The sequence below is a fragment of the Perca fluviatilis genome, chromosome 7 (genome assembly GCF_010015445.1).
Source record: "Perca fluviatilis chromosome 7, GENO_Pfluv_1.0, whole genome shotgun sequence".
Lineage (NCBI taxonomy): Eukaryota > Metazoa > Chordata > Actinopteri > Perciformes > Percidae > Perca > Perca fluviatilis.
Genome location: NC_053118.1, coordinates 19896753 through 19918652, shown reverse-complemented (window position 1 = coordinate 19918652; position 21900 = coordinate 19896753). Strand labels below are relative to the sequence as shown.

The following is a 21900-nucleotide window of genomic DNA, read 5'->3' as shown; positions in this document are numbered from 1 at the left end:
TGTTTAAATATTTTAAATACTTTTTATTTATCCTACTGATTGTTGATTGTTTATTGTACGTCTTGTTGATAGTTGATTGTTTATTTTTATGTCCTGTTAAATTGTTGATTTCTTATTTTATGTCTGGTTGATTGTTTATTTTTATGTCATGTTAAATTGTTGATTGTTTATTCTATGTCTTTTCTATTCATAGAAACTTATTTATTTTTATTGCATTTTGCACCGGGGGTCCGAGAGGACTGAAATTTCATTTGTGCCGTATGTCATGCATGTATAGCACATCTGACAATAAAGCTGACTTGACTTGACTTTACTGTGGCTTGAGGAATATCTGATGTCAGTCACTTTAAACTCTTAGAGAATTCAGGTCCAGCTAAATTCAGGCGCTCTCTCTTTGCTGGCAGCTGTTGCACTTTATTCAGCGCTCTGAGTAAAGGTCACCATGTTGCACAATGTCAAGGTGTAACACTAGCCTTCACCCTTGAGGTCTCTATAGAAAAAAACACATAATTATTTATTTTGTTTTGTTTGCCCTTCATGCAAGTGATTTATGATTCAGAGTATTGGTTTTAATGTTTAATATTTAATCTGAATTACATCTCACTATGAGCAGAGCATGACTTTACCTTCAACTATTCCTCATTAAATTCATCCAAAGTTATCCTTGGGTAATTGTTTTAGCCATCAAATCCTGTTTCTATTCATTGTGGCATAATTATAGGTATCTTTCTCCTTTGTGGGTTTAAGGAAAATCATTCAGTAATGGAAAGAAAATAACACACGATATATAGGGACAAAAATGTAAAATCTTTTTTTGAAATACTCTTAAAATGCAGCCACAAATTTCAAGTTGGAGAAGTCATTCCCCTGACTTGCACATAATTTAGTTTCAGCTCTTTCACATCAGGACCATTGTCTCGGGGGGGGGGCAACATACCACTCAGCCATCACAAGCACTTAAAGTCTTTAAAAACGTTGCAGTGTTGTTTACTATTGGCCCTGTGTTAACAAAAGCTGGAGCCCTGGTGTCTCCGCACTAACAAAGCCCATTTGAATGCAGAAGGGGAAATATAAGCCGGCTCGTTCTTGCCACTTCATTTCCTGGCTAGTAAGAGCCTGTTTCCTGTGCATAAGCCTAAACATGGCATTTCACCAGGGGGACTTTGCCACTTGTTTGCCCCCGCCCCAAATTTTCCCTCCTCTTACTCTTGACTCTCAGCTGCAAACAATTACATTTTTAAGACACACTAAGTAACAGTTTCCAGATTAGCCTGTGATAGAATTCTAATTGAAAATGAAATTTTGGAGGATGGACAATGTAAATCAGCTTCATGTTTTGTCAGGTCCAGGCAGTGGTTCAAACCGAAGGAGTAGATTTGTGGAAAGCAAGCCCTGGAAACAAATTTTCACACCCAGCAACTATTTCATGAAAAGTATAAAGTGTCTGCTTGAGGAGAAGCTGTCCTCCCTATAAACAGTGGTGGCTTTGATTTAAAATAAAATCAGAGTTGTGTGCTGCATATGTGGGACAAATGTTACACATTTTGCTTTTACCAGCCACGACAACGACGCTGGTATTCGGTACACTCCTGGCCTGTTTTGGCGTTGCGCCTGGTGTGATCCCATCGCAGGATGATGTCTAGTTCCATATGATATCAGAATCATTAAAGGAGCAGTTAAAATGTTTTGGAAATATGCTTATTCACTTTCTTGTTGAGTTAGATGAGAACATCACTTTTATGTCTTTACGCTAAATATGAAGCTGAATATGGGGTATGCTTGAAAATAACTACTTCATACGACGTGTCCTCTAACCACATTGGAGGGAAAAAGGGTTTACAGCTGTTCCAAATGACCACACGCAAGGCAGAGTGGAAATCCTGCTGACATGAAGAGGGAGGAGATGTGATAATTGTTAATAATGGGGATAACACTTTCAACAAATTTCCTCGAAAACATTCATAGTGTTGTACAAGCAAAAAGTGACATAAATAGTTGTGAAGAATGTGCATTTAAAGAATGTAAATAGAGCTTCAGGGAGAAATATAGCCTGGAAATCCAGACCCAAATCCGAAGGATTAAGGGTCTGGCAATGAGTAATGAAAATGGCCCAACTCGAGGGGCGGCACCAAGCATGCATTTGAAAATCTCACTGCACGCAATTAGATAACACTACGACCAATCACAACAATACACGGGGTGACGTATCCAGAGCTCCATACACTTAGCTACCAGCGGAGCTAACTGGTAGATTAAACTCTTGCCGTATCCTTCTTGCAAATGAACGATTCAAGTCTTCTGTTCCTCTTTTAGATAAAAAGCCAAGTCTAACTTGTTCATTGTGGTGGCCAAAGCCATTTCAAACAACTGGTCTTCATCCGTAGCCATCTTGCAATGTTTACTAATGACTTTGACGTGGCAGCGCTGTTGTCATCGGTTTAGCTCGCCTCTGGCCGGCCTATATCAGATACACTGATGTGATTGGTGCAGCTCGGCTACATGGGCATAGTTAATGAGCATCATTACTGAATGCCAGAGTGACTCGCTGAGCAAATTCAAATTGTGCTCTCGCGAGAACTCTGGATGTTCCAGGGTAGGAGAAGTATGCGCCCCCGCCAACTTTCTCACCTCTGCAAACCTGGCTGAACACTGCGTGAAATGACCATGATGTTTGGATTGTACGTTTTGGGAAAGTTACAGAAATGGTCGGACACAGCCCCCCAAATGACTGTTCTGTTAGAGCATACTGGCGCCTTTAGCTTAAGTGTAGCACAGAGACTATGGAAAAAAGCTAGCCTGGCTTTGTCCACAGGTAAGTAAACCTGCCTATCAGTACATTTAAAGCTCATTAATTAACATGTTAACTGTCGTCACAGTGAGGTTAACAGGCAACCAGCAGAGACTCCAGGAAGTCACTGCGCCCGCCCAATAATTAATCCTGCTCATAACCCCATTTTTATACCTTAGATATAACAATGTTTAACATGTGAATAAGTGAGCTTTAGAGGTGCTGGTAGGTGGATTTTGTTTCTTTTGGACAGAACCGGCTATCTGTTTCCCTGTTTCCAGTCTTTACTCTAAGCTAAGCTAACCGAAACGGCTGCTGACAGTAGCTTCATATTAACTGTACAGATATGATAGTGGTATCAAATCAATCCTTGTATTCAGCTCTCGACAAAGAAAATAATTCCCTTTCATTTTTAAGCTATTTCTTTAATTTCTGGTACTTTCCATGTCATCGTGAATGTGTTTGTTGTCATAGGCCTATAAACCTGAAACCCACACATACTGTACATCTCTTACTATAAATAATAAAACATGTCATCAGAAGTGTCAGATTTTAGGTGCAGCCATGTGGCCAGGTATCGTTTTTGTAAGGATACAACAACAAACACATTTTATATATTAAATGTTGCACTTTCCCAGCTATGGACCTTCTGTTCATTTTATTTTCTACCGTACATCAACTAAAACAAAATACAAATTCTAAAACCTCACTTCAGTGTTTTGAGCCAAAACTAGACTACTCACTCCTTGGAATAGACTATCAAGTGCTGTGGCCTGTCTCCATCAATTATCCAGATTTCACCACAGTGTATTTTGTGCCTTTGTGCAAAGTTTGCAGGGTAATTACTGGCAGGACCTGCTTAAAGCTGTTATTTTCCAGATGGCAGGCAGGCAAGACTCAAGAGCTGGTTAGTACCATGTGCTCACGCTGGAGCCTATACAGCAAGCACTTAGCCTTCAGATGGCATGGAGCTGCTATAGGCCTGGCTGAGCTGAAATGGGTCATGGTCAAAGTACTTTTGGCTGAGGAAGAAAAGCTTCGGATTCCCAGGACCCAGAAAGCAAACTTTCTGTATTTTAGGGGAAAGCATAGCATCCAGACCCGTGCAGACCAGACACAGAGTTTGATTGCAGGTGGGCCGGTTTCTTGCAGCCAGTGGGAGGAAATGTGGGGTTTAAAGGGGTTGAATCTTGATTGGATGTGGCGCAGTTATGAATTTCAAAGCCTAAAGCTGCAAGAGAGAGAAAGAGTGAAAGGTCAACAGACTGGATTCGGTGGGTTGTGGAGCTGCATTCGATGAGTGTAGACAACCAGCAGCTGCACAGTGACAAGGAGATTTACCAAGGCAAAGGTCTTCTCGCCACTCAAGGATGAGATCCTATTCAGCTGTCTACTTGCTAAAAAGTGCACTGGCCAAGAGTCTGGCCATTGTTTATAGCTTTCAAATTCATGTGATAAATACATAGAAGTGATATTACTTGGAAACAAGGAGAGACAGCTAGCCTGGCTCTGTCCAAAGGTAACAAAATCCACCTACCGGCCCCTCTAAAGCTCACTTATTAACATATATCTCATTTGTTTTATCCCTACAAAAAAAGTGTAAAAACAGAAATTGTTTTTAAAAGTGTCAAACTTTTTCTTGAAGGCAGCTCCAGTGATGACTAAGTATAGTAACTGTGAGGATTCAAATGAAGCTTTGACTTCCAATCTATTCTCATTTTCTTCTTTATCTCCCTTTGCCTATTAGAGGAAAAACCAAGTCAAGAGAGCAATCCTTGTTTGGGTTCACTGGATGGTGATGGGCAGCTGTGAAAGGGAACACTTAACGATAAGTTTCACTTATCGGTAGAAACTGAGATGGAAGAGGATGTGTTACAAAGGCCGGGCACAAGAAAGCAAACAATCTCTGTGTAGACAGCAGCAGTCATTGCTTTGTGAGTAACCAGTGGAAAGCAATCCTTCAAAAAGTCAGTTATTGTGAGTATTTGTCTCAGGTAAAAACAAATCAATGATTATAATCCTGCTCTATCAGTACCTGATTAAATGTCACAGCTGTTGTGAAAAGCAGCATTATTTTCAAATAAGTTTTCTTAAAAGTGATCAAATGACAAGAAATGTAGGGCTTATGTTCATTAATCCCTTTACAAGAAAACAGCTAACATTCAACTTAAGTTGAAAGTTGAAAGTCATTGAAACTGCAGTTATGCAACGCAATATTAGTTTCATGACAATCAAAGGGGTATATACTTACATTTTTTCTCTAAAACCACACTGACAAATTCGGGCCTGTGAGCTGACTGACACATTCCTCCATGTCCCTCTGAAAAGACTTAATTTAACTTTCCTTGCGTTTTATTTTGCCCCGAGTCAATGAGCTCCACCAGCCACAAAACTCACAAGAACAAAACACCCACACTGAGAAAAGAAAGAAAAGTGAGGAGAATAGCACACAGAGAGACTGGGAGAAAAGGAGAAGTAGAAGAAGGGGAAAATAGTCTTTTTAGGTTCAAAGGCGATCTTTCTCGCTCCCACTCTTATCCATTCACTTTGTGCCACATTGGCCCCTGGGGGGGATGGTGGCTGCTTGTCATTGGTGCCATTCACCTGTCAATCAGAGTGTTACAGGATCTGATGGGCTCCATGTTATGGAGCGGAAACCCCCAGCCAAGAGGCACTTGGGATGAAGTCACCACCTGTTTACTACAACAACAAAACCACCTCCACTGTCTGAAACTTTTTCTTCGGCTCAGCTAACAATGAAATTGTACTTTCTGATATTGGGGGAACTATACTATTTCTTATTCACATTACATGGAAACATTAATTTGTTCAGTTCTGATGCAGTTAGACTGACAGCACTATAAAGTCAAATTTATAGCACTACATCCATATTACACAAAGTATAATGAGGAATTTTCTCCACAAGGATACATAAAGATACTCTGGTATGGATGGACTCTGGTTCTTGGACATTAGGGTGTTTAGACAATGTATGATGGATAGAAATGATACAATTCTTCTGTTTTTATATATATAAAAACATTACTGTAATATATCCTTGAGCATCTAGCTACTGCAAATGACTGACCTTCCTAAATGGCACATAGTGTGAGAGAAAAACAGAAACCATTGGTGGAATGTAACAAGTCAAGTACTGTACTTGGGGAGGTGGTGCAGTTTTAGAGTGCTTTGTTTGAGTATTTCCATTTTATACTTTATACTTCTACCCCACTTTTCAGGGGTATTTTGTTCTTTTTACCCCACTACATTTATTTAGCAACCAGGGTAAGGTGTTTCTTTGCAGATTCAGTTTTTACATACAAAACACATGATCAGCTTATAAAATATGAATCATTCTTAAATATATATATATATATATATATATATATATATATATATATATATAGAGAGAGAGAGAGAGAGAGAGAGAGAGCGTAAAGCAGCAAACACAATACAAAGTGGTTACTTCATTGCACACACATTTATGGTTTGCAAATTGAAATCTGTAGTGAAACAAATACTCTGAAGATACATTCCTACTGTATTTATCACCAGCAACTCTATAGACACAAAGCATAGCAATAACTACACCCCTCAAGCCCTCCATGCTCTCAGAACAAGGTATAGAATAACACACAGGAAAGTATCTTGGGGCAGTATAAGTGTTCAGAAACAGGAGACAGATTTCTGCAAGCAAACCCAGGTGGTCTGCCGTCCCACGTCCTCTGTTACTCATGAAAAGTGACTTTTCTCTCTGCTGCTGCGGCATTCATACGGAGGACATAAACTGCACTGGAGCCCGTTGCACCAGACCCAGATTGATTCAGTGTGCGACTCTGAATGTGATCTGAAGACAGCGTGTGAAGCTGATGACGGTGCTGAGGGCTCCTGCAGCGGCGGCGGAGTTGGTGACAGTAAAGCATCTCAGCTCGCACACTGCTGCCTTTACTCCAAATGTGCTGTTGTGTGTGTGTGTGTGTGTGTGTGTGTGTGTGTGTGTGTGTGTGTGTGTATGTGTCTGCATTACATGTGGGAATGACCTCCAAGAAAACACTACTGAATATGCAGCCAAACAATCAATCAATCGGCCAGTTGTGAACTCATGTAAATCACTTTCCCCCCAGACCAGCCATCAATACAACTGTTTCATTGCTCTTTATACAACCAGATTAACGCTCGTGAAGAATAACAGAGACGATATGAATGTCCTCGCCCTGGCTGTAACCCGAGAGCCTGGAGGTGGTACTGAGGGAACGCCAGGGGCCCTCAGTGTGAAAAGCGTCCAGTCAAGCTTGGCCTGAGCCACACAGACTACTACTCACTCCATCCACAGCCCCTCACAGCAGGATCCAGCCATCTGGACTCATTTCTGCTCTGACAGGGTGGCTCTCAAGGCCCATCTGTATGAGGGCTGCATTCACAGTGGGCCCCAGGAATGTGCTTGTCTGGGAGAGAACTGAGCAGATTTAAGGGATGACGGCGCAACGCAATATATCTTTTCACCCTGTAGGCTACACTTGAGCATGTCATTTCATCAACATCTGCATTTCATTTTTAGTGCCCTAGTCAATCTCAGGTTCAGTCCGTTTGGTTTTAGGCACAAAAATAGGACTCAAATCACTTCGGTATCGCTTGTTGTTCAGTCATTTAGGCTACAAACACATGCAAGACATGACGTTCTCAAATATTTCTCTAATTCTCCTAATTTCCAAGTCCTACAATCCAGGTTGTCATTTAAATGTTTTCATGGTTCTGTAATAGTTGAAAACAGATTATACAGATTTGTCTTGTAGAGTTATTTGTAAATTGAGTCACTGGTTCACTTCCAGACGTCTGTTGCATCTCATACCCCTTTCCCCATATTTCCTATCAGTTTATACCATAAAGGTTATGAATGTAGACATTTTTTCTGAACATAGCCAAGTTGTGTTACCCAACTGAAATAACCTACTGACTTTCCAGAGTTTGGTTACGATAACCCAAAGGGATACATACTGTAGCAGAGCAGTAAATCCAGACAGGACCTCACTGCATGCATTACTGCCATTCTGCGCCTGCAGCGACAGCTCAACCCTATTAGCTGTTCGGTTACTATGGCAACTACTACTTAAACCCCAAAAGAGCCAACAGGAAGGGGTCATAGGGCAACAGCAGGTCATTCGGCAGATAACCAACACATGTCTTCCCTTGGATTCTGGGTCTTACGGGGAAAGCATGCTGTCGACCAATACATAAAGATGTAATGGATGGTTGACCTGGTTCTGAAAAAACCTGGTTCTTTATAAAAAAAAGAACATACAGTATATATACACACATATATATATATATATATATATATATATATATATATATATATATATATATATATGGTCAGTTATAAGTTAATGAGAACAATGTTTGGGTTCCATGTTGTTAAAAAAGTCTGGCTGGTGTTTATCCTCCTCCAGCATGACAGATGTTTTTTAACTTAATTTGGCAGAGACACTCCTTCAATGGACCATTCAACAACTTCCCTGCAAACCATCTAGAACACAATCCATATATTAACAATTTATTAACTGCAGACTTGAAAGACTGTAATATCGCCTATGTTGAGAATCCACTGCACTGGGAGCTGAATGGGGTGTATGTGGCAGGTTCAAATGACCAAACATTGATTTACAACCTGCATAAGACCTGTGTCCTGTGACCGTCCCCTCTGAGACTATGATCAAAAATCTCCTTTTCTGGAAACCATTAACACCAAATTCATCATCCACGCAGGCGTCTGTCCGCCTTTTTTCTGAAAACACTTTTAACCACACCCACAGGGCCTCCTCACTGTTTTCTCATTGAAAATGAAACTGCGGTTTTAATTCTCAGGACTTTTACACATCACCATGTGCTGCTTTTACTGTAGGCATCCCTGTTTCTGTGTTACATTTCTACAGTGCTGTTGCAGTGAATTCACAAGTACATTTCATGAACAAATGCGCCCCAATGTTACATAATCCTGCCTTGAGGATGAAATGGCATCAGAAACGACTGTGCATCAGAGGCAGCTCCAATGTGAGTCCACCTCCTAGTAAAACCTTTTGTTCTGCTGCCTTTTGCTGTGAGCTTTCAGCATAAATCCATTCTCATTAGTTGACTGGGTATAATTGATGCATTCAAGCTGCATTTTCATGTTGTTAAATATGGTACTGATTGTAACTACTTACATGGATAATTGAATCTATAACAATGTATCATACTTTATTTTGCTCATATGTGTTTCTGTAAAATCCGTGGCTGCAAAGTAACTAACTAACAACTATAGCGGTGAAATAAATACAGCGGATTAAAAAATAATAGAACAATTCTATTTTCCTTTAAAATATAGTACAATAGAAGTATCAAGTATTAATGGAAATACTTAAGTAAAGTACTGTACAAGTAGCTACCTCAAACTTGTACTTTAAATATAGCCTATTGTAAATATATTGTAAATATAATATAAATGGTCACGTCCATGTCTCTTATATCAGGCGCTCATATCGATTATATTTCTAAATGCAGATTTAGCTTTTTCTTAAATGTTTGGGCGTAAATTAATCTGCTTACACTCTGATGACATTTTGTTTCCTTGCATATAGCCTCCAAATAAATTCAAAATCATGATATGCTTCTACTGACAATGATCAAAAAGATCAAAGAACCAAAAACCTGGAGCCAGTCTAGATAATCCCAGCGAGACATGTCAAGTGCACCGAGCCTTTGCCATACCCAGCTGACGCCCATGGGTGGCAGGGCAGTTCCGGCCCATTGGACGGGGAACGGACTGCTCTCTGATTGGTCGGCGGTGTGCGCGTCCCCGTCGTCTCCTCCCGGTTTTCCTGGCATGACCTTTTCCCTTGGCAACCACTTCCTCCGAGCATCCACGGCCATCTTTAATTTTAAGTCATTCGTGAAAAGTTGTTTCGCTCATGTAAACACGCCGACCGACACATTTGCGCACAAAGCAGCATCGACGGCGCTGTGTGCATGTAGTTTCCAGCGACGTGCTCCACACAGAGCCGAGCAGCACCGCAGCAGGCTGTCCGCAGAGATTAAGTAAACACCGAAAGCGTATGTGCATATTGTTCAGTGGAGCGTCTGATAGCACGTTTCCACACATGTATTTTTAGGCTGCTGTTTGCACAATATAATCAAAACTGAACTGTTTGAATGCGCTAATACACGTGTGTTTGTAGATACTAACGTGTTGCGTTAAGGGACCAATTTATGACGTGCTCCCGAAAGAAACAGCAGGTGGAGCGCTAGAATAAATGTATGGGTCATTGTCTGAACGGCACAGCCGAGTACTCACCTCTGCCATGTTCTGCAAATATCCCAGCTGACATCACTGTGGAGTTTTAACAAAAAAATTGAAACTTTCTTATGGTTTGGCATTAATACAGGCTGGCTGTCATTAGCTTATTTGTTTCTCATTCATGGCAGGATGAGAAAGAAGCAGACTGCCAAACAACGGAAGACCGAGGAGACTCCTACAGTTGTCCAGGAGTTTGTGGTAGAAAAAATAATTCTCCGCAGAATCTTTAATGGAAGAGTGGAGTACTTCCTGAAGTGGAAAGGTTTCACTGAGTGAGTGAGATGTCCTTGCTAATATTGGGTGATTTTTGTTTTATTATGTTTTATTTTTTTGTTTATGCATCATATTTAAATGTATTCCTCCCTCTGATGTATTTACAGTGCAGAAAACACATGGGAACCTGAGGACAATCTGGACTGTCCTGAACTCATTGAAGAGTTCCTGAGAAACACACATTTCTCAGAGGTGAATGAGGAAGAGCGCAGCGAACAAGAGTTCATTCCAAAAGAAGAAATGACAGAGCAGGAGACGGAAATTGTGAGTATGTGAGAAATGCAGTGCCTGAGTGTCTTAAATTTGATGTTGTTTCCATGTTATTCACAGAACTTCCCCACCTAAATCCGTAAAAAGGAAAAAACAACAACATATTATTAGAATGCTTTTTATGTGGGGTGTTACACTCAAAACAATCAGGAAGTTTGTTCTCTTAAAGTAAAAAGAAGCTGCACTGAAGTTGAGTAAAAACATTTGACGATGTTGGAACATTTTGTTCCTAGTTTTTTGAGAGTTTTAAGGCTGAATATGAAACTGTTGTGTGAAGGTGGCTAGTTTCACAATGCCCCTGTGAAGTGAAAGCAATAAAATCTCCTTTTTTTCGCAATGGGCATTTACAGTAGAGCAAAAGAAGAAGCAAGCGGGCTTCGAATGCGGATGTTGTCTTTGTGGTTTCTTCTAACTGCTGCACCTTTGTCCTTGTCATTCTCTTTGCAGTCCTTCATGCAGTCTCAGCAGCAAGGCAACAGCGAGCCAAATGACAAGCAGTCAGACTCCCCCACTAACCTCAGCACTTACCTCGAGCCTGAATGCATCATCGGCTCCACAGACAGACAGGGAGAGCTCATGTTCCTCGTCAAATGGTAACTCCACTGCTTCCTCTTTTCTCTGTCCTTGCATAAATGCCAGGGGTTGGGTAAATTTTTGTGTGATGGTAAAAGTCAGTTGTTCATGTTTAAAGCGGCAATCTACATGTTCAAACAACAGAAAGGATGATAGCATCTGGTGTATGAGGGTGTTTTGTAGGTATGCAGTTAATAATGTCATCATGTTGTGTGAACATATCATTACCTAAGGAGACAAAGTTAGACAACATCGTGACCACTTGACAAAACACTCCTCAGATGAACTGAATATGGAGTGCATGCTGCCATGAGAAAGAAACTGCACACCCCAGAAACGCAGTCTTTCTTTTTGGTCTGAATTCTGGCTAATGAAATCATGCTTTTAGTTGCATTATGGGAAGTGGAGGATCTAGTGTTTTGGAGCTTCATCCATATACTGTAAGGCAAGGCAGGTTTACTTGTTAATTTATTTATTGGCACCTTTCGCACACAGAGGTAATTCAAACATAAGGCAAAGAGATGCTTTAGAACAACATTTAAAACACAATACAATAATGAAAACCTATATTAAAAGAGTACAAGGAAATATAAATGGATGCAAAATAATCAACCAGAAACCAGTAAATATTTCAATATCTGCTGAGTCCCTTAAACTTTACTGAAATGCAGTACTAATATATGTACTAACCCTTTAAGTGTCATTGTATATTTCAAAACCATAGAGAGTGACTGACTGATGTGATTCAGTCCCCTTAGCCTTTCCTCATCACAATAACTGTTTCCAAACTGGCAGGAGTGTGTGTGCTGCTGCTGAAACATTAAAAGTAGGAGGCCGCCATCTTAATGGTCTCCTTCTCCTGCGTGTTTCTTTCCCCACAGGAAGAACTCTGACGATGTGGCCCTGCTGCCGGCACGGGAAGCCAGCGTCAGGTGTCCCCAGGTGGTCATCGACTTCTATGAGCAGAAGCTGACCTGGCACTGCGGAGACGAGGAGCAGTGAAGTGTGTGTGCGTGGGTTGTGTACAGAGGCAAACTGATAAACAGCTGTGCTCTCACTTGAAGCTTAGTTTAACCTCCATCGAGTGTCCCTCCTTCAGCTGACATTAGAGGCACACTGTGTGAAATTACGCCGCAGGAAGGGGTTTCAGATTCTGGCAGGTGCGAGATCCTCTGCGGGGAAGGATTTGAAGTGCTCTCAGTCCCGTGGTGCTCAACGAGGTCTTTGTGCCTTTGTGGAGACTGCGATGGAGACTACAACTAACCTCTGTGTAGAGCAGCTGATTTGAGGTCACTTGTAGCAGCTTAGGTCTCGCGTAAGCAGACACCATCACTGTGGACATGTTTTTGTTTTTATTGTTGTGGAGTAATTTTAGTATTTATAGTCCTGTTTTCCATCTTGGTTGTTTAGTATATGCTTTCTATATTTTATAGCAACACTGTGTAGGCAGAGTGAACTACCTGCTATCCACCCCTAACCTCCAGTCCTTGTAGCTTTTAGTTAGAGCTGAGGATTGTAGACCTGTTGTTCGAACGTTTGTTGTTTGAACTTGTATTGTGTGAGGCGTTTATAGCCAGCCACAGCTTGTACTGTGTCTTACTGTGTCTCCTTGTGTTTGATGTCAAATATTTATAATTGTTGCCCACCAGAAATTTCCCCTTATTTCATATCAGCTGCTAAGTACCAAATATTCTCTTCTCCTCTATATTGAATTATAACCAGATTATTATTGAGTTTAAAAAAATATATATTATTTGGTGATTACACAAAGTGAAGTCCTGGCAGAATGAATCAAAAGATCATAATATTTCTAAAGTAAATTTATTGTGATTAACACAATAACTTTTGTGCACCTGTCATAGATAATAAGATTGTTAAAAATGTAGCACTTTAGATACAAGACTGTCCAATTACACAGGGCATTGTCTTCCAGTATTTATAGAGGTCTGTGTACATGATATTTGTATCCTGATGGCACTATCCTGACTACATATCTCCCATGACTGTTATGGGACACTCAGCTGAACCTTAAACCTCCTGAAACACACCTGCTACTAAATTACTGTAACTGTTGACCATGGATCTGTGAAGTCTCTGTGAATAAAGGAAGTCTTTTTGTGAAGCTTTTATCTTGAAGTGTTTTACTGTCACATTTGTCACATGCTAAAGGAACATCAATCCAACAAATGATCAGTAGCAAAGCATGTGTTTTGACTGATTATGAGGATGAGCCTATCTCAGTCTTGTGACTTTATTTTGAAACCTTTGCCCCTGGACAATATAAGTTGGATAAAAGGCACTGAGAGAATGCTAAGCACAGCATTATCTGGCTGACTTTACGTTACTGAGATTCAAACAAGAATATTTGGATTATGAGAGAACAAACGGACATCACTGTTAATCAGGTAGGTCTGAAGTTATCCAGTAATTGTGATTTTAAGAAGTTTCACAGTTAAAACACCTTTTAAAATGTCACAAGTTGAGTTCTGAACCTTTAAAATCTTGTACAGCCTTAAAAAAAATGTTTTTGTCCTGAGTAAAAACGGATATTTGGTGGGATTTTCCTATGCTGATTCTTGTCGTGTTGTTCATTGCACTTCCTCTAAATCTGCCAATAAAACACTTCCCCTTTTTTATAACGTACTCAGTTCAGTGTTTCAGCGTCTCTTGCCTTCTCAATGCAGCAAGTTATCAGTGTCTGGGTGCGGGACCCACGGATACGAAAGAACGACTTTTGGCATGCCTACATAGACTATGAAATTTGTTTACATGTAAGTACAACGATAAAGGGAAGTTTTTTTTTAACCTTTACAGTCAAATAGTGGAGCTTACTGTAATGTGTGTCACACTTGTGTCCTGTTTTAGACAAACAGCGTGTGCTTCACCAAGAAGATCTCAAGTGTGAGAAGGAGGTACAGTGAGTTTGTATGGCTCAGGCAGAAGCTACAAGCAAATTCACAGCTAATGTAAGTTAATAAGTTAATTTACTGCATTTTGAACTGACAATTTGAGCAAAAACAGAACACATTTCAGTTTTCATGTTAAAAGTAATCTGCACTGTGGTTCCTGTCATCTGTAGGGTGTATTTGTGTCTTTTGCAGGTTACAGCTGCCAGAGCTGCCCCCAAAGAACCCTTTCTTCAGCCTGAACAGCGCCCAGCAGATTACTGAACGGATGAAAGGGCTCCAGACGTTTTTGGAACAGTAAGAATGATCTCACAGATCAATAAACATATGAACTTTGACATACATCCCAGTTTCCAGAAACACATGACATGAACAAGCAATACAATGTACTTTTCACAACAATCTGATTTGTTTGTTATTCTCCAGGACCCTCCAGAGTCCCCTGCTGTTGTCCGACAGTTGCCTGCATCTTTTCCTGCAGTCACAGCTAAGCCCATCCAAGATGGAGGCCTGTGCTGCTGGAAGGACCCACTACTCTGTGGCCCAGGCGGTCCAGCACTGTGGCCTGAGGCGATTCCACTCTGAAGAGGATCTGCAGAAGGACCTCAGTATGTCCTGTGACTCTGACTCAGACGGGTATTGTAATGTCACACTTTGGAGTTTTTTTTCCACTCACTATTCCATCCCTAGAAAGCCTTTTACCTCTAATGATATAGTTCGTTGTGTATTTGCTCTGCCAGCAGTAAGGCAAAATATGCTTTTAAGTATACACTCACTAATGCATTTTCCAGGACAGATAATATGAGAACTCCTTCTGCCTCATTATAAAATGTTATTCACTTTCCATCCCCTGTTCTTGTGTCTGTCATTCCAGCTCAGAGTGTAGAGATCCAGAGCTTCGGATTAAAGATTTGGCAATAAACAAAGCAGAGAGTACAGCTTCACTTGATCTCATGGGAACCAGCCAGGAGGAAACCCACAGCTGCTTATGTGGTTCTACATGAAAACATCATCATCATATTATCGGCACAAATGTTTGGACCTGTGAACAAGAAATGTTATTTCACTTGTAAAAAAGTTATAGTTTATTATGTTCTCATTGGAGCATTTCAGTTTGTAACATGTACAGTAAATAGTAACAAAAATGTAACTATTGTATATCCATAAAGTGTTGTTTACCAGTATGTTCTGTCTGCACAGCTATAAAGTTGTAGCAACAATTTTCCTGAAGATGGCAGTGTTGTTACATCAATCTGTTTGTATATTAATTTATCCCATGAACATATGCTGTAACTGTCCATATTCACTTCATAAACACGCCTAACATTCATCACTGGTTATGGTCATTCACAAGGTGTATTTATGCCAGATATGTGCAGATAACAATGCAATACTTTAAGCATTGACAGCCTGATGTCTCTCTCTGTGGTTGAACTCCCCCTCCTAATAAAGTGTAAGGTGGAAGCTTGTCATCTGGTGGCCACTGCAGTGCTTAGCAGTATGATGTATAATAGGGTCTCTGCAGAGTTTTCTGACAGCCCCCCTGTCAGGTGCGTGGCTGGTAGGAGGTCCTGTGGGATCCCAATGGACTCGCTCCTGTCTGATGGGGCCACCAGGTAGACAGGCTACATTGCTCTCTGCTGAACAAAATGCCAGCTGCACTGACAAGCCACCTTTTATATCTGTCTCTCTCTCTCCCTTCTTACTTATATGAGCCTGTTCATTACAGTCACATATCTGTGTATGTGTGTGTGTGTGTGTGTGTGTGTGTGCGCGCTGAATACATGTACATAAATACATGTGCTCCCACAGTGAGCAGGGCTATGCTCATGCAGAGGTAATGACCACTAAACAGTGACGGCAGGTGGACATATCTACACAGCCAATTAAATTAGCTTTGTCTCTCTGCAGCGGTTGTGATATTCATAATGAATTCAGAGCAGACAAAAGGCTTGTGTTGCAGAGAACAGAGAGGTGACAGCACCTCGGACCTGCTCTGGGTTTGGACAGTAGGAAAGCCCACTAACTCAAATTGGGGTGGGGGGTATGTTAAGTGTTGAAGTACATATTTTTACACAAAGCCATACCTATCTTACCACTCAGTCTAACAAAAACAATTCTATCACTGATGTATTTTTTATGAATTCATTTTTAGGCTTTTTTGCCCTGTCATCAAATAAGCAAGTTAAATGTTTTACATGGCAATTTTGGAAGTTAAAGAGTTAAATTCTACTATTAAAAACCTACACATCATGGGTACTTTATGAGCCAATTCCAGATAGATGTAGTCCATAGACTAAATATATATATATTACTGTTTTTAGGCCACCAAATAAATGCATAAATAAACTAGAGATCACACTAGCCGCAACGCCAAATTGGGTCAAGGACGTAAAGTGTGTGTGCCAGACATATTTAACCTGACAAAGGTCAAATCCTTTTCTGTGGTAGCACCAGAGATGTATAGTAATACAGTAGAACTACTTCACTACTGTACTTAAGTTCTAAAAGGCTGTATCTGTACTTTACTGGAGTATTATTTTTACTTTCCACTTTTACTTCAGTACATATTTTCAATGAGTTTAATACTTTTATCCAATACATTTTTAATGTGCTGCATCGTTACTCTTTACAATTATAAAAATGTTACGAATCATTCCAAACCTACGTTATCACTGCCAGAGCGGTAGATGGCTCTGTCACCAGGTTTGATGAAGCTGGCTCATCATTGAGCCAAAAAAAAGGGAAAAAAGAAGGCGCGTTTCTCTTTTTCTTTTTCTCTGCCTGCCTGCATTGAGAACACTTGAGCTTTGTTAGTTTGTTTCGAGATGGAAGAACCAGAAACACCACCTTCAACACCTTCAACTTTGATTGATCGTGGCGGTGAGGGAGAGGAAGGCGACCAACCCTGGCCCTACTTACAGTCCATGTTTTCATTTGTCAGAGTGAAAGACAATTCATATAGAATAAAGTGCCTACTCTGCAGCCCAAAAGATTGCAAAATAATGGCCTTCAAAAATTCACCGTTGAAAGAAACATATCAAGGTAAGTTACAAATATAATACACAAATGGCACACCAGCTTGAGCTATCAGTAAGCGCTAGCTAAATAGCAACCCGCGGTTCATGACATGCTGCGTTGTTGTACATTCCTGTCCTTGTACTTCTGCTACAGCCAAAGGAATGGTGAGTGTCCTTTGGGCTAAACATTTGAAATAATATAAACAATATGATAGTCAAACTTTTGACTGCTTTCTTTAATAACTACATAACACAATACTGTACTTTTACTTTCAGTACTTGAGTAGTACATTTTTTAAATAAACTACTTGCAACAAAGTTTGAATACTTTAGTACTTCCACTAAAGTGTGGTGCTTAAAGAGCACTTCAACTTCTACTCAAGTCACATTTTTGATAGAGCACTTGTACTTTTACTCATGTCTGGGTCTCTAGTACTTTATACATGTCTGGGTAGCACACACACACACACACACACACACACACACACACACACACACACACACACACACACACACACACACACACACACACACACACACACACACACACACACACACAAACAAACACAAGGTGAAAGCAATACCAGTGTTGCTGTTGCTGCTGGTAATAAATATAGGCTTCAGCATTTCTTCACCAGAATCCTATTCCTGGTGGTTCGGAGAAGGCTTTGAAGCATCCTTGAGGCCTTTATGTTGGGAAATAAATTTTCCAGAAAAAATGAAAGAACTGAATAAATCAAATATACAAATTCCAAGTAATTAAAACATTTTAGAGACCTTAATTTTGGTTTCTGGTCAACATTTTATGAGAGTGGTGTGTTGGGGAGACTCAGGGAGACCTCAGTATTTCCAACATCCTGGCAACATTGCTGCAGCAGAGGTTGTTAAGAATGCTAAAAATGTACGGTATGTCACATTACTTTCAGGAAAAGATGTTGGGTTTTGAGCAGCTTTAAAGATATTGCCTGTCTGTTGTCCCTGTTACATAAATCACACATGCATGCATCAGTAAGTTTCCACGCATGGCTTAGCACATGCTAACAAGTCTCTGTAACAGTAAAGCTTTGTTTGTTGCTTATAGTCCTGTGGATTGAAATGTTTACATTGCTGGTTTTAGTCTGACCTGTCCAGGAGTATTGACTCCTCATAATGGTCTGTGACTCTGGTCTACTGGCTATTAACCTTGAGCCTCTTTAGCCTTGCCTGTCAGTGCAGCTCTGCTGCCATGACAACACTGACACATTTAAACCCAACAGATCGATTGGCTAACAGCTCCCTGCTCCATGTTGCGTGACCTCGAAATCAAATGGAGTGAAAACATAGGGAGCGAGTAAAATCACTCTGTTTTCAGGGTGGGCTTTTAGCTTGACATAACAACAATTATTCAGAAAACTACAAGACCAAAATCAGGTTTTAATTCTTTCCACAAATGCTTTAGCTCAGTTTAATCAAATTAGTATGCTTACTGTTTGACACATAAAACAGTAGAAGATAAAAGAAACGAAAATGGCCCTTCTGGGAGGTGCCCATCTGCCTCTGACCAAGTCAGCATGTCTTTCTGCAGCGACAGCTCAAATAAACCTCACCTCGTGTCTGTGATCTCATGCTTGACTTATTATTCCCTCTGTTGTGTAATTAAAATAGAATCACAAAAAGCTAAAAAATCCATTTTATGTTTTGGAAAGAACCAAATTGTCAAACTGGAATGCAACAATATGAAATCCCAATCAGGGTTTGTTTACTGAGAAGACTGCACAGAGCCAAAAACAAATGGAAGTATTGAGGGAGATATGCTCCAGTGGAGGCAAATTACAGATAAATCAGAGGCTGCTCATGCATTTTAAGTGCTACATTATACAGAATCCATTAGTAGCAATAGGAGTTCAGCACCACTTGAGATATTAAATCTCTTTGCCTGCAACTCGGTAGAACCAGGATGAGTCAATATCAGAGAAGCCCAGCTGCACTGCAAATAGATAGGGGATGAGACCTAAAGGAATGATGCCAGTGTTATACACCAACAACAGTCATATGATAACAGCACAGGCTGGAGATACTGATTTGTTGTTATCATAGACTGTATATTAACAGTCTATGGTTGTTATACAGCGGGACAATCACATTCACAAGGGGCAAGTGAAGGAGTAAGGTAAATGATCTGGAAGTCTCGGGTTAATTGAATTGTTAATAACATACGCCTTGACTCTTTTTCAAGGTCTCCAACATTTCATGCCAATACTGAGCACTGATTTACTGAGGCCACAAAAATTCCAATACCTGACGGACAAAAAAGGATTTTCAGATGTTACATCTGTCCTTGTAGCTTTGTGTGTGTGTGTGTGTGTGTGTGTGTGTGTGTGTGTGTGTGTGTGTGTGTGTGTGTGTGTGTGTGTGTGTGTTGTGTGTGTGTGTGTGTGTGTGTTCAAAAGCCAACCCTATATCCTAACACCTGTCTCTATTTGGAGGAAAAATACTTTTTTCTCAAGGTTGAAACATTTTTCTCTGTCACTCAGTTGTCACGGATGGAAATTAGCTGATTTAAGAGTTATCCATCATTCTTCAAACCCAACAGCCCCGGTACCGTTCCTAGGTTCTGCATGGTCTATACCTGCGATTTCCTCTCCACATGCTGTCGCCTTTTGGTGCACGGATGTAGCAATTACAGCCGTGATCACTGTACCAAGGCGAGCAACAGCTTTTCGTCTCCTGGAATCAGGGCTGATCAGCAGGAAACCAGGCTCCTCTGCCTTGAACACATGGGCTTGAGGGGGAACAGGGAAATTAAGATCACTGCTTCATAATTTCCTGTAATAATATGGTGTGTAATACCAGACATGTTTCCATTGGAGCATACAAACAGAAGGAAGGACCTTGAGTTAAGATACCTTGTTTGTATGTATATTTTCCCAAAAATTCTTTAACCCATGCTAAAACATATCTTTATATGCATACTGTACAAACAGGCAGGGACGTAGCACAAACTTCTGGGTCCTGTAGAAAGGCATTTTCTATGGGCCCCTCCCCACATCCACAGCTATTCATTCTAGCATCTTTTTGGGCCCTCCTTACATGACGGTCCTGGGTACTCCCCCCCCATTCCGAGACCCTGCAAACAGGATCCTAAAGGTTACCAATGAGCTCATACAAGAGTGTAAGCACTCATAAAATGTGAGTATTGTAAGTATATTTAGTATCAATAATGCCTTATGCTCATCCTTATATGAATTTGTGTCTTGGCACATGGGAACAGGCCCTCTGTGTCACAAGATCATATGTGTGAATACGCCCTCCAGACAAATGTCTTCTTAGAGATGAGGAGTCAGCTGTGCGGGAATGTATTTTGACCATGGGGGCTGCCTTATTAATGTGACCAGCGTATAGGTCCATGGTGACCAGACGTCCCCGTTTTTGGTAACCTGTCCCTGTTTTTAAATGTGTGTTAATAACACATAGCATTGCTATTTTGAGTAAAGTGTTGTCAGAAAAAAACCTTGGTAACAGAGTTGATGTCTCAATCGCGTCATGCTCTTAATAGTCTTTGATCGCCCCACAGACACATACTGTATGTGAGAACACTTCACTGTCCCGTTTAATTGTAGGAATTCTGCTTCCTGCTGCTCTGCAGGGTTGGTAAAATTGTAGGCCTACTTGAGAACAGCTTTTATAAACATTATCTTTGTCTTTGCCTCCATTTTCTTAAGTACTGTATCCAATATTAGGGCTACATATGGTTTTACATTAGTAACCTTTTTATAAAACGTAAGTTTTTAGGCTAATACAATCATTTAATCCGAAAACAAAAGGCTAGTATCTTAACCTAATTTAACCAGTATGTCTGCATATCAGTTTATTGCAGCACAACAACAGATACAATGGTCAAATTACATTAAACTGGAATTGTCTCCCTGTTTTCTTTAATAGTTAAGAATCGGATAGGCCTATTTTAATGATATTCGGCGCTAAACTCAAATTGCCCCCGGTTTTAATTGGAGAAATCTGGTCACCTTAGGCTACTGTACGTGCATGCGCTTAAAGCCTCTGAGACTGTGCTTGTCATATATGATAACAAAACTGACCCAAATGCTCTCTGGCTCATTGCAGACAGGAACTGCTTTGTTAATAAGTTTAAGGTTATTTCCACGTGAAAGCTGCAGGGGCTGAAGCCACCAACTGGGGGGGCTGCAGCCCCTAAAGCCCCACACTTCCAGCGCTGGTGGGTAGAGGGGTAGCTCTTTGGTCAGACTCATAGACTGTAATATTAACAGTCTATGGTCAGACCCAGTTTAGTGAATGCAGAGACGCCCGGCGGTGGCAGCGAGACGACGATGGAGTGCAAAAACAAGGGGGGAAAATATGAAGAGGTAGAGGGCACCGTCTCTGGAGGCCTCTGTGCTTCGCTGCCAGTGTGTGTAAATCAGCAGGCAGCTCACGGCTGCAATGAGGTAGAAAATAAAAAAAACATAAAAATGTCCGAATGAAATAAGAGGCAAGGAGAAATCTTTTATGATGAGCCTAAATTCTCCTTACTCTGCAGTAGATCCACTGGTCTGCTCAGCTTGCCTTCTCCAGACACCGTCCATCATCCCAGTGTCTGCATAAAGCCACAAATTACTCAAATTACCCCACCTGCTATTCATGTAATACATATGTAATGAGTATCCTACATTCACATGATTATCATTCATGGTATGTTAATAGGGCCCATGTCAAATTAATTAATATGCATGTGGAATTATGTGG

General features: G+C 40.6%; 2 protein-coding genes across 5 annotated transcripts; both read left to right on the top strand.

The window, feature by feature from the left end:
• Nucleotides 1–9632: 9632 nt before the first annotated feature.
• cbx3b (chromobox homolog 3b) lies at nt 9633–13356 on the top strand. Of its 2 annotated transcripts, none has more exons than XM_039806980.1 (5): nt 9633–9859; nt 10247–10390; nt 10499–10655; nt 11109–11254; nt 12116–13356. In XM_039806980.1, exons 1-5 carry the CDS (start codon nt 9648–9650, stop codon nt 12234–12236), a joined length of 780 nt encoding a protein of 259 aa, XP_039662914.1. In that variant the 5' UTR covers nt 9633–9647; the 3' UTR covers nt 12237–13356. The 2 variants fall into 2 exon arrangements, with proteins under 2 accessions (XP_039662914.1, XP_039662915.1); XM_039806981.1 differs by having other exon boundaries at nt 9721–9874.
• A 106-nt stretch (nt 13357–13462) lies between these two features.
• On the top strand, nt 13463–15470 carry snx10b (sorting nexin 10b). Of its 3 annotated transcripts, none has more exons than XM_039806983.1 (6): nt 13463–13639; nt 13919–14005; nt 14100–14200; nt 14336–14437; nt 14567–14776; nt 15015–15470. In XM_039806983.1, the coding sequence occupies exons 1-6, from the start codon at nt 13607–13609 to the stop codon at nt 15142–15144; spliced, it is 663 nt and encodes a 220-aa protein (XP_039662917.1). In that variant the 5' UTR covers nt 13463–13606; the 3' UTR covers nt 15145–15470. The 3 variants fall into 3 exon arrangements, with proteins under 3 accessions (XP_039662917.1, XP_039662918.1, XP_039662916.1); XM_039806984.1 differs by having other exon boundaries at nt 13883–14005; nt 14567–14748; XM_039806982.1 differs by having other exon boundaries at nt 13883–14005.
• Nucleotides 15471–21900: the final 6430 nt, after the last annotated feature.

Excerpts from the sequence above, each read along its gene's own strand:
- cbx3b (XM_039806980.1), top strand. The coding sequence starts at position 9,648 with ATGACCTTTTCCCTTGGCAACCACTTCCTCCGAGCATCCACGGCCATC. Across the intron at positions 9,860-10,246 it reads AGGCTGTCCGCAGAGATTAA|GATGAGAAAGAAGCAGACTG; the intron begins GTAAACACCGAA and ends CATTCATGGCAG. Across the intron at positions 10,391-10,498 it reads AAGTGGAAAGGTTTCACTGA|TGCAGAAAACACATGGGAAC; the intron begins GTGAGTGAGATG and ends ATGTATTTACAG.
- snx10b (XM_039806982.1), top strand. The coding sequence starts at position 13,607 with ATGAGAGAACAAACGGACATCACTGTTAATCAG. Across the intron at positions 14,201-14,335 it reads CAAGCAAATTCACAGCTAAT|GTTACAGCTGCCAGAGCTGC; the intron begins GTAAGTTAATAA and ends TGTCTTTTGCAG. Across the intron at positions 14,438-14,566 it reads CTCCAGACGTTTTTGGAACA|GACCCTCCAGAGTCCCCTGC; the intron begins GTAAGAATGATC and ends GTTATTCTCCAG.